General features: G+C 31.8%; 1 protein-coding gene across 1 annotated transcript in view; it reads left to right on the forward strand.

Moving 5' to 3' along the window:
* LOC113510614 (elongation factor-like GTPase 1) overlaps positions 1-15301 on the forward strand; it is a 154655-nt gene extending 139354 nt beyond the window's left edge. Inside the window, exons 10-11 of the mRNA XM_026894072.3 lie at positions 12341-12525; positions 14005-15301. Of these exons, the coding sequence (XP_026749873.2) occupies positions 12341-12525; positions 14005-14193 (374 nt within the window). The 3' untranslated portion in view covers positions 14194-15301. The remainder of the gene's footprint in view (positions 1-12340; positions 12526-14004) is intronic.
* Positions 15302-16008: the final 707 nt, after the last annotated feature.

Here is a 16008-nt window from a genome sequence, read left to right on the forward strand (position 1 = left end):
CCATCAGACGAGCTGTAAGCTTGTTTGCCATTGGTGCCAATGGTGGTCTTCCACTGTGCGTTTTTCAGAACACTTTCATCTACGCATACTCTTTGGAATCAACTTCCAGCAACAGTATTTCCGAACCGATACATCATAATCTTTAAGAAATGAGCATATTCCTTTTTAAAAGGCCAGCAGCACACTTGCAATGCCTTTGGTGTGTTGGGTGATCGGCAGTATTCACTTACCATCAGGTGAGCCACATGCTCGTGTGCCCCCTGTGTTGTAAAAAAAAACACTTAAAGTTTCCAATGGTTAAATCGTTAATGGAAAATTTAATAGTATTCAATTGTTATTCTATTCAGTTGAAATCTTATAGACGCGCGTACATTCCCACACAATTATAAAATAATATTATATACGATAGTTTCTTGCTTTTACCACAGAATACTTAATATTTACCTTGAGTAAAGTGGATGTCATTATCATCATCATTGTCATCATATCAGCCCATAACCATAACCGGACAATGCTGCCCATCCCTCGCCCTCCCTTAGTCGCCTCTTACGAAACCCACAGGAAAGGAAAGAGTGGCTTATTCTATGCCGGCACCACATGGACTGTCAAGAAATTTGATATGAAATTTCATAAATGTAAGACTTTTAAAATAAAACAAAAAATTCTTAGTTTTATTTTGCATCCATAATTTTTTTTATTTTTGTATTTTAGATAATAAGTTTGAAGAAATGGCATTCATATTACACAAATTTTTATAATACAGTATTGTTCTACAGTAAACAAATAGTGTACAAAGAGTCGAGGTTTTTTTGTGTGAAGTCATAAACTGACAACCCTACTATAAAGCACTTGAAATCTTGAGTGGTCAGCATTTTTTGCATCTCTCAAAAGTGTGAAGAAGGCGATATGATTGGCACGCGCACTTTAGTCCTTTGTAGTTCCTACAATAAGACCTTATTGTTCTTTACTGGGAAGTGCAAAATCCGGTTAGGATCTTAACATGTTTTTTTTTACCTCGTCTTTTCTGTTAACGCATTTAATGGATGTGATTTTCGTTTTATTATAATATGTATATTACAGTATATTTTGTAAGGCCGCCTATTGTTTTCTCAGTGTGACTATTGTTTTTTAATTGTTTGTATCTATAATAAGGATGCTACTGTAATCTTTTAGAGGATACAATAAAGGATATTAATACAATAGTGAGTATCCATTTATCTATCTTTAGATTTTAAATTGACGTATCATCAACGATTTCAGTTTCACCCTGTATATTCGTTTCACTCTGCCCCGTTTCAGATATTTTAGGCTTCGATTTCTGTACAATACAAATATTTGTATTTGTAAGTATATTTATTTGTTTTCATATTGGTTATTTCCTATACGTATAAGATGAATAAAAAAATATTTATTAACTATCAATTTTGTCATATCATTCTGACATAGAATAGGCCACCCCTGCCTTTCCTGTAGGTGTCGTAAGGGATGACTATGGTAACTTAATTATCGAGGGATATACAGCAGCATCTCTCACCATGGCTTAACTGCGTTGCTAATCCGCCTATCAAGTCTGGCATCGACTGGCCAAACCCCCCTTTTGGGGAGACCTATCGGCAACAGATAGTGAACGGCTGATATGGTGATGATGTACCTACTATTAGTCGCAATACTCATATTACAAGGTCTGCTTAGTTTAGAATTAGATGACACTATGTACCTAATATATATAGGTATTCATATTGTTATTTTAGCCTAACACAAATTTTTACCTAATAATTTTGTATAGCTGCAGAATAATAGTTAAAGAAACATGCATAATTATTAACAAATAGTAGCTGCTTCTAATTAGGTACATACGAAGTCATAACAATAACAAACTATACCTATTCGTGTTAGCAACGATTAAAACTAGCCTCGAACTGTCATTCCCATCTAGATAAAGCGGCTAAGCCCGTAAATGATCCCCTAAACTGCTTCTAAACTGAAGTTTCGTGTGTTTTACAAACATTTATTGGTTAACTCTTACTGTAGAACTTTCGTGAAAGTTTTAATAGTTGTATGCACGCGACGACGCAATATTTTAACGCTTGATAGTTCAAATGTATTGTTAATTTTTTATTAATTATGATTACGTTGACATACAAATCGTTTCTATCTGTCATTGAGAAAGATAAACATTTCTTAATATCCTTCTATGTATAATAAAATAACTTTAAATCATAAAACTTTACAGTAAACAATATATTATAGGATGCAAAGTAATGTCCGATTTACATTAAGATTTATAGTAACTATATTCACAATTAATACTGTACCTACTCGAAATATACTCGCATTCAAATGCCACTAAGGTAGTTTAAGTAAATGTAATGCAAATCGAGTTGAGAATAAAGATAGGTATTCTAATCTGTATTGTGATGTATTCTGACTTTTGTCTAATATAGATATTCGATTTAGAATTTTCAGATAAATTTATTAATAATTTAAATTGCTTGATAACATATAAATTGAAGCTGGGTTTAATAAATTTGTTTATTGAACTTAAATACACCTAGTCAGTGTAAAAGTTGAACTTAACACCATATGACGTTATGTACCAATCAATCAACCGTAGTTAATTTGTATTTTTTTTAATTTTGTCTTTTTTTTGTACAACTTAGAATGGCAAACAAGCTGACGGCCCACCTGATGGAAAGCGGTAACCGTCGCCTATAGACATGAGCAGTACCATTGACATAACAGAGTATACTGTTTCGCCCATGATACCCCCCATGCGTTGCCATTCCTGAGGACTCAGGTGTTATTCCTATGTACCCAGTAAATTCACGCCATATCCCACCCTTCAAACCGAAACACAGCCATGCAAACACAACTGCTTTACGGTTGAAACACGAATGGGACAGAGGTACCCAAACAATCGACTTTTGTACAAAGTCTTTCTCTGGTAAATTTTCTTTTCAATTGTAATATAAAAATAGACAAATATGTAAGTTAATATTTGGATATTGAATTGAAAATGCTCCTCAAAAGAAAACACTACCTACACAAAAATTATTTTGCTTATATAAAACACCTACTATTAGGTCAGACATCTTAACCTTACTGCACTCGTCAAAAAGCAGCTCGAATTGCGTAGCTCTCTTATGCAACACTAACACTACCCACGTCCCCGTCTGCATAGGGTAGCGGCTTCGATTCTCGGCCCACTCTCCAAACCCACCGTTTCCTCTACAACGTATATGGTCGTTTAATTAGACAACACCAGTGTTTCTTTATAAAACTTAGCCATAAATAATCTGCTTATGTACAGTTGAACAAATAAACTACTTCGTACGCGTAAATTTCTGAAGTAGGAAAACCAGAAGTAATACCACTTCTAATCAACTTTAAATATACACCAGATTTTAAGTTAGACCTTCAAGAACTCAACTATGAAAACTGCATTTAATTTGATGCAATAGTTAATGCGTGCTGCCGTAACAAATATACAGACAAAAAAAATTTAAAACATTATTATTTTGGCATTTATTGGTCTTATTAAGATTCCTTACATAAATTTTTAGTCTAGTAACAATTTTATTATATATTAACAAGATTCATAGATATTTTGTTCATTAATTTCCTAAAGTATAAATTATATCTTTAAATAAAATCTTAATCATTTTTGCAAGAAAATAATCACGACGACTGTTAAACCCGCGACAAATACTATGTAATATGTTAATGTATTTATTAATTCTACATATAATATATAAATAATTACATATAGGTATATATGCAATATTGATTTACCAAACTATATCTGTACTAGCGAACAGACTTCGCACGGCTTTATTTTTAACAAAATATCTTAATAGCCCATGTTACTCGCTGATAATCTAGCCTTCTATGGCTGAAAGAATTTTTTGAGTTTATCCATTACAAACAAACACAGAAACTCTAATATATTGTCTTTATATATATTTGTTTAGATAAAAGAAATAGGTTGGTCCCAAATAGGCTTGACGTCAGGCAGGCGACCGATCGTAAAACTATAAGCCAAATCTTTTTGTAATATGGATAAAAACATATTACGCCGACCCCAAATAATAATTGGGATAAGGGTAGGAAGATGATGATGATGTTTAGAGAAAAAAAAATTGACAAAACTATGACGGTGATGAAGTCACTTTTTCTTCAGTTTAAATTTTTTGTTTATTTTTTATGCAACTTAGAATGGTTAAAGAGCTGACGGTCCAGCTAATAACAAATGGTAACCGTCACCTATAGAAATGAACAGTTTCTTTGTTTATTAAAAAAAACATTAAAGTTTTTATTATATTCTCTCTAGATATGCGAAATAAACATGGATGTGTACTAACCAATTATTTTTAACATATATAAACTACGACAGCTTATTTGAAAAAAAAAAACAGTGTTACATTAAAATGTAATTAGTTTCATGCGTGTTTTTTTGTCTTGTTCTTTATTACGTATTAATCAAAACACGTCAAAGAATTTTTTTTAATTAATATATAATATATAATTTTTCTTGTAATATTTTTTTTTATTTTCCTCTCACAGCAAAAGATAACAATTTTAATAATTTAAATTCTCAAGGGCAAATAACGTAAGAGACGTACCCTTTTGTCACCCTATATAGATATAAATATGCTACTAACTGTACTACGCATTTGACACCACCTACAAATGACACTGCTCTGGTTACTATAAATAGTACCTACGTATAACAAGGTGGTCGTGATTATAATCTATTTGTCATTTTATTTAAGTATTTAATTAATATACTCTACTCCTTATTGAGCGGGAAACATAATAAAATTAAATACACACATTATATATTTATTGTAATCTTTATCGCATTGAATATCGTACAAGTAATAATATCTACATGTTATGTCTTGATTAACCATAAACCTTTAATTAATTCATTCATTCGTCCCACCTAAACGTTTACACGTGCACAAATGTAATTTTAATAGGTATCTATTTTCAATAATATCGTAAGCAATGTTTTTGTTCCAAATAAATGAAAAAATATAAAAAAAAACTGTGTCTTCCCGGTTTAGAATAGCCTTTAATCCTTTCCTGTAGGTATCGTAAGAGGCGACTAAGGGAACTTAATAATCGAGGAATGAATAGCAACGTCCCTGCTAAAATATAACCAAAGAACGATTACCAATCCTTCTGCCAAACGCAACAACTACTAGCAAAACTCCCTTATATTGTAGTTATTCTAGTTTTTACTCGCGACTTTATTCGCGTGTCCGGGATATGTCTGTATTGATTATTTAAATAAAGAGTAACATCTGTCTCTTTATGTCTTTCAGATTTTATTAATTTCCTTTCTTAACCCGTAAAAGACAAATCGCGTGGTCTAATCTAATTTATCGTTTAACGTTTAATTAATCGTAATCTAATTATTATGAAAGATTAAAGAATATTTCAACCTAAGGTAGTAAAATTATATTCAGTATCATTAACGTTATTAGATGTTTTCTTAATTTTTCAATATTAAATTATGTTACAAATCCCGCCATACTGAATATACTACAATTCCCTATTTTATAAAAAGACATATATATGGAATTTGTAGACATAGTTATAGGAGTTATAGTAAGTAATTTTGCTTTGCTTTTGTCGTATAAGATATTTGCTTAATAATTAGGTTATTGGTTCTTTACCGACAAAGTAGATAAAGAGATTACGTTAAACGTTCCATGGGCCAGTCTGTAGTGGGTTGACAGGTGTTGCGCAGGAAATGACTTCTTAACGGCATATGAATTCAGTCGCAGACGGATGAGATCAGACCCGCTTCCCGATTGTGTATCTTGAGCTTCGTAAATCGTTTAAAAAGCAACAGTTAACTATGATCTATTTTTAGTCAATCTGCTGAATGTTTTCTAAATCGATCTGACTATACTATTTTTAATTATTTACTTCGCTCAACTTTGATAGAGGTTACAGGAATGTATAATTTTTTTAAGCACTGACAACTCACTGAAACGCTGACATTGATTCTTGAATCGCAATATCAGATCCCATCCTATCGTCGTATACACTTGTAGATTAGCAGCGCAGATAAAGTATAGTACATAAATACGAACAAACAAAGAGACAAAATATCATATATATATATAAAATATAATATGTATAATATAGTAAATATAAACATGGAATACTTAGTTAAATTCGAAATATTATTTGAAGTTTATTTAAATATGTTCGGCACAAACTTCGTAGGTGCATTTTTATTAGAAATTTGAGATCATTTGAGTGCAGTCCTAATGATGTGATATAGAATGTTGAACATAAACTCAAATATCGCCTATTTACCTTAACCTACACATAAAGACAAACGGATCTTTCATTTTTATGTTTATTTTTAAGTATAAATTAATTTTAATTGCAAATAGCGTCTTTTCGTCACCAAAACATCCTTAGAACACTTACTTTTAAACGGAAAGCTGAGAGATGTTATTAACGTATACGCTCAACATCCGATCACTTTATTATATTGCGTTAGTTGTCGTGACGGGAAACTGCTGCAGGAAGGGAGTAAAAATTGTCGCCTGTCTGTGTAAAATCTATAAACAAATGTTTTACTACTTAATCCAGTCGAGCAAAGATATATCGAGCAAACAAGTAAGTACAAAAAAGGCTTAAATGGAAAAGGGTTAGATTGCTAATTTGTAAACAAGAATTATGGAACATACATCATCTTTATCATATGAACAATTAACTATCCACTGCTGAACATAGGCATCCCCTATAGACTTCGTTAGAAATGCCCCTGAGCCACCTGCATCCACCGCCTCCCTGCTATATGTTACATTTGAGGTCGTCGCTCCATCTAGTGAGAAGTCGTCCTACACTGCGTTTCATTCTTCCCCATCGGTTGTAGATTTTTCGAGCTATGTGACCCATTGCTACTTCAGCTTGTTTATTCTTCGAAAGATATGGGATATGATGATAATATGTAAATATTCATGTCGAGTCTTTAAATAGGCCAGCATTTTATTGCTTTAATGTAACCATGTCTTTTATTTTAAGTTGATATAAGTATATGCTTTGTTGGCTGTCCTTAAATAAATAACAGAGATGTATCGATGCAAATTAATGGAGATAATAATAGAAACCACTCCTTGACATATACGAGTATATACGTACGTGAACCAAATAGGTAATATATTGAAAAGTGCTTACTAAAAACTACAATTACCTGTAACCTGCGAACTTGGATAGATTAATAAATTTGGAGGACACCAAAACACATTTGTTTGAATCGTAACAAAAACAAATGATTGCAAATTTAAAACTAATAAGATTTCCGTGTAATACAGCCTTAAGCAATTAAAGGGTAGTCCGTAGTTTAGGTAGTTACATTGCTCAATAAACGCCGCACCATTTCCGCAGTAACCCACGTTAACTGCTCAACATCCGCCGGCTCTCCGCGGTTGTGTCTCATAGAAAAACCCAATTGGCGCTATGAAGCACCATAATTCACTTCGAATGTTTATAACGGAATACCTTTTCCACAAGTAAGTAAAGCTTCTGACCATTCTAAATTAATTTTACTGATATAATAAAACTGTAACTAAATTATGTCTGTACATGAAAGTTATTTATTAAAAGTTAATATAAAGTATCTCAATAATAGCAATAAAAGCCAAAACGATGATTTTTGGAAATTTTGTCTATTTGTATGTTTGCTTCGGCATCACGCAAATTGCTACTGCACCGAATTGTATGTGGTTTTCACTTTTGTATTCCTGAAGATATATTTAAAAACTGGTGTACGTTTTATCTTGATATGTTATCGATAAGTGTTCAATTTCATCGGTTTTCCTAGGGTTGAAATCCACGCGTATAAAGTGCCGAGCAAATGGCTAGTTTACCAGATTTAGAAATCCTTATAACCATTTCTTAATCCCATAGATCAACCTAATCTATAAAAGTATATTATGAAAATTCTGTGATACTAATATTAATATCTGTGATTTCGTAATATATCTAAATATTTTACTCGCTCGTGATAATAAATACCCAAATCTAATACTGGATCGAATGTTAGTAATTTACAGCTTCTCATCCTAGTCACTGAGCAACTTAAAGCACCTTCAATGCCTCATACTAGCTTAGACTTTAAAACTTAGTAGGCATCAATATTCGTAATAGGTTCTATGTCCCATTTCTAAATCGTTAAAAGAAATCCAATCAAACAGTTAATATTAATAAATTATTATATTATATTAAATAATTGTATCGTTATAACATTATGTGATTGTTCGGCTACATAAAATTAAGTACTTGTTGCAATGGGCATGATTGTACCCGTTTAATAACTATCAGTTACACAGTTTGTACCCTCTAGGAGGCTATAACTGTTTTTTATTGGATGATAGCACTGGTGAAGAATAATAGGTAAAAATGAAAGCAGCGGGTCTACCATGAAATGATATTCCGAAATTTCGGACTCAACTTCGTATTTTTGTTTATACCAAAATCAATAAATGAATTTTAACATTTCGTTCGTCATACATCCTATCATAAAAGTCCAAAGGAACAATATTTTAACATTTTTAATATTTCCAAACGGCATGTATTATGAAATTTTAACATCAAATTTCTGTTTCGTTTGGCTCCGAAATTTCGGAAAATATTTCATGGTAGGCCCTCTGATCAGTTAGCGCATCTTGAAGAATTCAACAAGAATTTATTACGATGGTTTCCAAGGTCGACCTGGCAGGGTATATAACTCCCTATAGGGCCTCGAGTCCTCAATATCAATAATCCCATTCCTCTCAGCTATAATTGTATTGAAATTAAGTTGTAGTGATTTGGTTAATTAATTTTTACCTACGTCTTTGCCCACGCAAGTTAACATTGTGCTTAGGGTTTATTCTGTCAATTATAGAAGTAACTCTAGTGTATAAACTCCTACAGTCTTCAAGTAAGACTAGTTAAGTGAGAACTAATCTTAGTTTTAGAAGTGCGTAGGTACGAAGAAGTATTCAATTAATAATTAACAAAATTTTAATAAAGGGAATGGTACGCTTGTTTATTCTAAACGCACAATGGCAAACACCAATAGAGAACAAATCAATTAGGATGAAATCGGCTCAGTTTCTCCATCCTGGTAAATTCAAGAATCATTAACTACGATGGTTTCCAGGGGAAACTGTTCAGAGATCAACATGTTGAAAAACTAACCGCGTTGGAAAATCTTAAACTAAATTAGTAACAAATTGAAACGTTCAATCAATTAATCTATTTTGTTTGCAGACTTTATTTTCTTATACTTTCTTTAAGTTCTATTGAATTAAATTACATATTTAGGTATTTCAATCCAACAAATACCAATACAGTATCTACAGGATGTCCTTGGAAGCCCAACTCCGTTACATGGATGTGGATATAGGGCGCAACGGGTTCTCTTCGCCCGTTATCTGTTAACAACTGATATATCACATATATAAAACATAAGTGACGATGCCTGGTGATTAGAAAAATCATATTGAACTTAAGTGCCTACCAGCTTATTTATATTAATGTGCAAGGTTTATCAGTCGACTTCCGAAAAGAAAGTTTTAATTCGACTGAGTGTTTTTTCATGTATTTTACGCTACGGGATATGGCGATTTTAACCGACTTCTAAAAAGTAAAAGATTCTATCTTCGACTATATATTTTTGATGATTATTTTTTAATCTAATAAGTATTTATTATTTTTAATGGAAGGATGTTCTTTCCAATCCGTATTGAATCCTGATTTTTTGTAAAACGAGAACTTACATTAATTACTATGTAATTTAATGATTATATTACAATAAAAATTTAAATAATTTAATAATTATAATTTATTTTAGAAGGCCATTTATATAATTTACATCAGATAAAAAAAGCACTTTTTGGAGTCAAATTCTGTAAACAAAAAAAAATCTTATACCGTCACAAGTCAACAGTGACCATTCGTAATGTGTAATTATTATTTAGTGAACGAAACCGCAGGAAATAGCTCCTCTAAGACTACGTCTTGACGGACGCTCATGGCCGCATCGAATCGCACGCAGCCTTCACTATGGGGTCATTTGAAGGAACGGTTATGATTGTGATACACTCGTAAGCTATATAAATGTATTAAAATTAAACTTTATTGAATGTTATAGGTAATAACAGTATATCTTTATAATTTGTTTAAGCGACTTGACCATACAAGCTGACGGCACATCTGATGAAAAGTGATAACTGTCGTCTATAGACATGAAAAGTGCCCCATGGACATAAGAGAGTATACTATGCCCCCCATGATACCACTCATGCGTTGCCATTCCTGAGGACTATGATGTTATGCTGCTATACCCTGTAATTTCACTGCCATATCCCACCCTTTAAACTGAATCACAGTAATGCAAACAGAACAGTAGTTAATCATCCCTAATTCTGCCATAAAGTATCACGGCAGAATTAGGGATGGGACTGAAGTATCCAAACAAATGACTTTTATACAACGTCTCCCCTCTGTTTTTTTTTTTTTTATTTAGATATTTTACTTTTACAATTTAATTCATTCTTTCAACAAACCAGTGTTAATGCATTGCTGGCATTTTTCCGTGTAATAAATATAAGTAAATAAAATTTAATACTATCAGAATCATAAAACCTTAACTTTTACAAATTTAAAAGTATATATATATATATATATATATATATATATATATATATATATATATATATATATACGAGTATTTGTAGTAACAATTATTGTTATACTATATAATAATAGAACTGAATTGTGGTACTGAATTGAATTCAGATTATGAAGTTAATATAAATATATGAACAATAATTTAATTTATATACGACTAAGGTGGCAAATAAGCACAGGCCATCTGAGGGTAAACGGGACACTGCAGCTAATGAAACTATACTACATATTTAACGAAATTTACGCAATAATTATTTATATTTCAAATATTTTATTAATAAATACTCTGAAATTATGTACATATATTCTTAATGTTAAGTATTATATTATATTATATAAAATGCTTATTTACTACATTACATCCAAGTATCAAATCTAAAAAGCTCGATAGGTATACAATGTACACTTCGCCCAATATCAACATTCCATTGTAATCATACAAGATCATTTGTTTTTATCTGTAACCTCAACTATCGACTTTTATATTACAAATGGCCATCCCGACAATTATAAAATGTATAATCCCCGTTACACGATGATGTTTTTTTCTTCAACATTCTTAGCGCGTTGAAAGTTCAAATATGTTCTGATGATACAAAAAACCTCTTATTTATTGGGCAAATACGAACTAGTTTTTCACCGTGAGCCATCCCGCAGACGTGACCGCATGAACCGGATGCCCGTGACCGGAAGCCCCCCTTTCATCTCAAAATGGCCGCGACGAATCTGTGAAGAAGCAAGGAATTTTTCTACGCGACTGACCACTGAATATTTGTCGAAGTCCCGGTAACATGACATCACGAAGCGAACTTTTTTGCGGTGTAACGTTTTTTGGCTTCTTTCTCCCCGCTCACGAGTCGCGGATGCGTTTTTCAGTGGTTCCAGTGGAAAAAAATACTGAATGAACTATTGCGAGTCACGTGGATTGTTTTGCCAATAAATACGTTAGTGGACGCGCAGGTTTCGTGACTTTTTTATAAATGAACGTGATTACCATTGCACCACGGTCTATGGCACGAACATAAATTATTCCGCGTAATTTACGGTAGTTTATCCATGTCATTTCGCGTAACCAGTGACTACTAAAAACCTATTCTAAGACTACAAAAAAACTATTCAAAGAGAAAAAATTTAATTAAAAAATAAATGTTCAATTTTAACAAATTTATATGGAACTATGCTGAAAGACAATCATTAAAAATATTTATTGTTGTCAATTCGAAATCAGCTGAAATATTTACATACAGATCACTTAAGATTTTATATCACAAAAAGATTACTTCTGTCAGGATAAAGTTAATATAAGACCAACACACCGTTTAGATTGCCTTAAAATTATCAAAGTAATTTCAAAATGGATACAGATATTTCGTAACATACAGATAAAAAAATACCAATTGCTCACCTCCTTCTTGTAATCGCTTAGAAATTATATTAAATTCCCCCGTTTTTTTAGTCGCTAAAAATAATAACTTACCTATCTAAATGTACGTCAGCGAATACCAATAGCTCAAGCGAAATTAGATTACCATCATAATCACTAAAATACAAGATGTGCTGAATTTGAAAGAATACTAACGAATTACCAAACGTGTTACATTCAATAATCAGATATATTTTTCCTTTGTTGCAGGTAAACTATACGCGGCACTGGGTCGTCGCGGTGGACGCGTCATAGCCAGTGACTTGCAGGGTGGCTCATCATCGTTCAGAGTACGCGCACTACTGCCGGTAGCTGAAAGCTTCAAGTTTGCACTGGAACTCAGGACGCATACGTCTGGCCTAGCCGCACCACAGTTACTGTTTAGTCACTGGGAGGTATGATATTTTATCTTTTTTTTATGTAACTTAGAATGACAAACAAACTGTCAGCCCACCTGATAGAAAGTGGTAACCGTCGTCTATAGACATGAGTAGTACCGTGGACCTAACAGAGTATACTGTTACGCTCATGATACCCACCATGTGTTGCCATTCCTAAGGACTCAGTTGTTATTCCTCTATACCCTGTCAATTCTCTGCCATAATCCACCCTTCAAACTGAAACACAGTCATACAAACATAACTACTTCACGGTAGAAACACGATATATCATAATTTAAGATTTTATTTACGTGTACATCATTTTTCTATATATTTCAGAACTAATATCATATTGATAAGGATTAATCCATGTTCAAATGTCATGTAATAGTAAGAATACGAATATAATAAATATGCAACTGCTTTAGTTATTACATATTGGTGGCTAACCGCCAATATTTTATGAACTAATAGCGGCCCGTCCCGGCTTCGCACTGGTGGACATTTTTACAACATATTAAAAAAGTGGTTATTGTGACATAATGATTATAGTTGAACATATAGTATCACGAAGTTTTTTATACTTATTGGTATTTTCTTCAATATTGTAGAACATACTTTTGTTCTATCACCAATAGTTTCCGCAGCGCACGCGACGAAAGCATTTTTTAATTACGTTACAAAAGTTTTAGTAAGGATCCCTAATCTATAATATTAGTGTAGATGTAAATTTAATTGTGAACATTTTTATCAATCTTATCTCTTTATCAACCGACTTCAAAAAGAAGGAAGTTCTCAATTCGGTTGTATACCTTTTTATGTTTGTTATCACATAACTCCGTCAGTTCTAAACCGATTTAGAAAATGCTTTTTTTTATCTAAAAGGACATACTTACAGGTTGGTCGTATAAAAATTTATCAAAATCGGTTGAATAGTTTAGTTTTTAGATCAAAATAACTGGTTTTGTCGCAATTAAATTCGATCTTTAATTCTATGCCATAAGAATAATTTTTACGATAAATTACGACAGCATATTTGAAATGATATTACAACAAATAATTTACTTTTTGGTTTCATTATGTTTGGGATAAATTCAGAATATAATATTTATTTGGAACACTTGTACAATTTTGTCCACGTTATTTAATAACGTGGACAAAATTAAACTTATTGACGATTAAACGTCGATATTTGTTTAAGAAGTGTATGTACCACATTACCATTACTCAGCAGTAAATTAATCCATTTCCAATAATTTCTAATTTATCAAATTACCTAAATAAATTTAAAAAATATAAATTTTAAAAGATCAGTCTGTACATGTTTAAACTTTAGAGATTTGCAACGAGACGTTTGTTAATAATTACTTTTTACAGCTACATAAATTTAAATAAAATTACTTAAATAGATGGATCATGTCTTATGTATCTTCTAATAGGAAAAGTCGCGGGTTACAGCCAGTATTGAAATTTATAATTTTGCTTATTTTCTAGGTAATAGACATCGATCCATTCTGGCGCCCGCGGACCGAAGAAGAATATCTGCAATGGGGGGAGAAATGGGACGGAGTGAACCGAGCCAAGGCATACATGGACTCGGTCAGGGTCAGGAAAGGCTTGGCCACAGACAAACAGCTGGTCCAACATGCTGAGAAACAAAGGACTTTGTCTAAGAAGAAGTAGTTATAAGCTTTCCGTTTCTTACAAAAAGAACTTTCTGTAATGATGTTTGTTATATGTAGGTAAGTGTTGTACCTCTTTGTTCAGGTACTATTACGAATATGGATGCAGTCTGATTTAAATAGATGTAGGATGCATCGTATTAATCTAAATGTTCAAGGAATGATATTCTGTTAAACTTTAAATTACTTGTTATCGCTCAATTTACTTGTCAATATTATTTGAGCAAACTGGAAAAAATCTATCGACCGACTGAATTCAGTGATTTTGTTGGTAAAAATGGCCATAACTTTCGGGCAAATGTTTAAATTTGTCATTTCAGAATAAACCCCTAGATTTAGATAAAGACCTACGCAGACGAGGCTCAATTCACAACGTCTGGGCAGACCCATAAAAATAAATAACTCGTCTATTTTTATAACATTGTCATAATAAAAATAATAATTGGTTTAGATCTTGGTGTACATTACAGAAACAAAGTAAATAAGAGATTATAGTAATAAATAAATAAATAATGAAAGGAATTCTTGGAAGGTTACATTCTCCAACCTAATGTAATTATAAACCCGAACCCCTTTGCAATAAAACGATCACTTATGATGATCTTCAACAGCTAAATAAAAATCTCCATTCATAAAATCATTTAGAAATTATATTCTAAAATATCCAATTTTTTTACCTGGCTACAACAACCCCAATAATTTTTTATTCCATTTAAAGAATTTTAAAATAAATTATTTTCTTTGTTCGTTTTTCTTATTGTAAATTACATATCTTTTTGTAAAAGAGTACAGTTTAAAGGCACAGAATACAATATGTCCAAGAGTTTAAGATTTCTAAATACGAGTTAACATTTAAAAGATATATATTTTAATGTATAACCATAAATGGCATAAATAATAAAGCCGTAATCGTAGTTATTGTGTATACTGTAAACCACTTACCTGTAAACATTCTGTGAACTGTTCTTCCATTCTGAAACACTGTAAAACTTAAACATAAATGCATGAAATTATTATTATTGTTTAGATATGATTTTTTATAGAATGTTAAATTTCTTTATTTCATAGTTTTCTATGTTATTTATATCAATTAAACTATTATTGAAAAATGTTGTTTTTATCTTATTATAAATGTAACTTTGTAAAGGCATTTCTGTTTTTTTATTGAACAAATTTAGATGAAATTTGGTACATAAATAACCCATGTCTTGGTTTATCACACTAATATACACAATCCTCATTTTTAATCCAGGTTTTCAAATGCCAACTCTGTACAGCCACACGCACTGTAAAGCAAGTTCTAAACTAAATAGGGAAACTAATACGAGTAATTACGTATTTATTTTATTGATTACCAGCCTATGTACTTCCCCATCTCATATAGTAAGTATATACCAACTATAGCATACCATAGTGATTGGCATTAAGATAAATACACTTTCACATTTATAAGAAGAATAAAAGGAAATGAAATTTAATATATAAAATATCCTATTAACATCTCAAATACGAAAGTTTATAAGGATGTATGGATGGATGTTAATTACATTTTCACGTAAAAACTACTAAACGGATTTGAATAAAATTTCGAACACGAGTAGTTTATATACTAACATAGCGCGTAGGGTATTATAAGTACCGATTCATTCAGGTGAAGCCGTGGAATACAGCTAGTTAGATATAAATGTTATGATGTCAAGATATTCATCTCTTTAGAAATTTAGTAAACAGTTTAAAAATTTCTATTCCAAACTTTTATTTCAAAGGAGAATCTTCGCGGAATACAGCCAGTGTAAAATAAATAAAACACAACACA

This window comes from Galleria mellonella, unplaced genomic scaffold (assembly GCF_026898425.1).
Source record: "Galleria mellonella isolate WM207_F2 unplaced genomic scaffold, CSIRO_AGI_GalMel_v1 utg32, whole genome shotgun sequence".
NCBI lineage: Eukaryota > Metazoa > Arthropoda > Insecta > Lepidoptera > Pyralidae > Galleria > Galleria mellonella.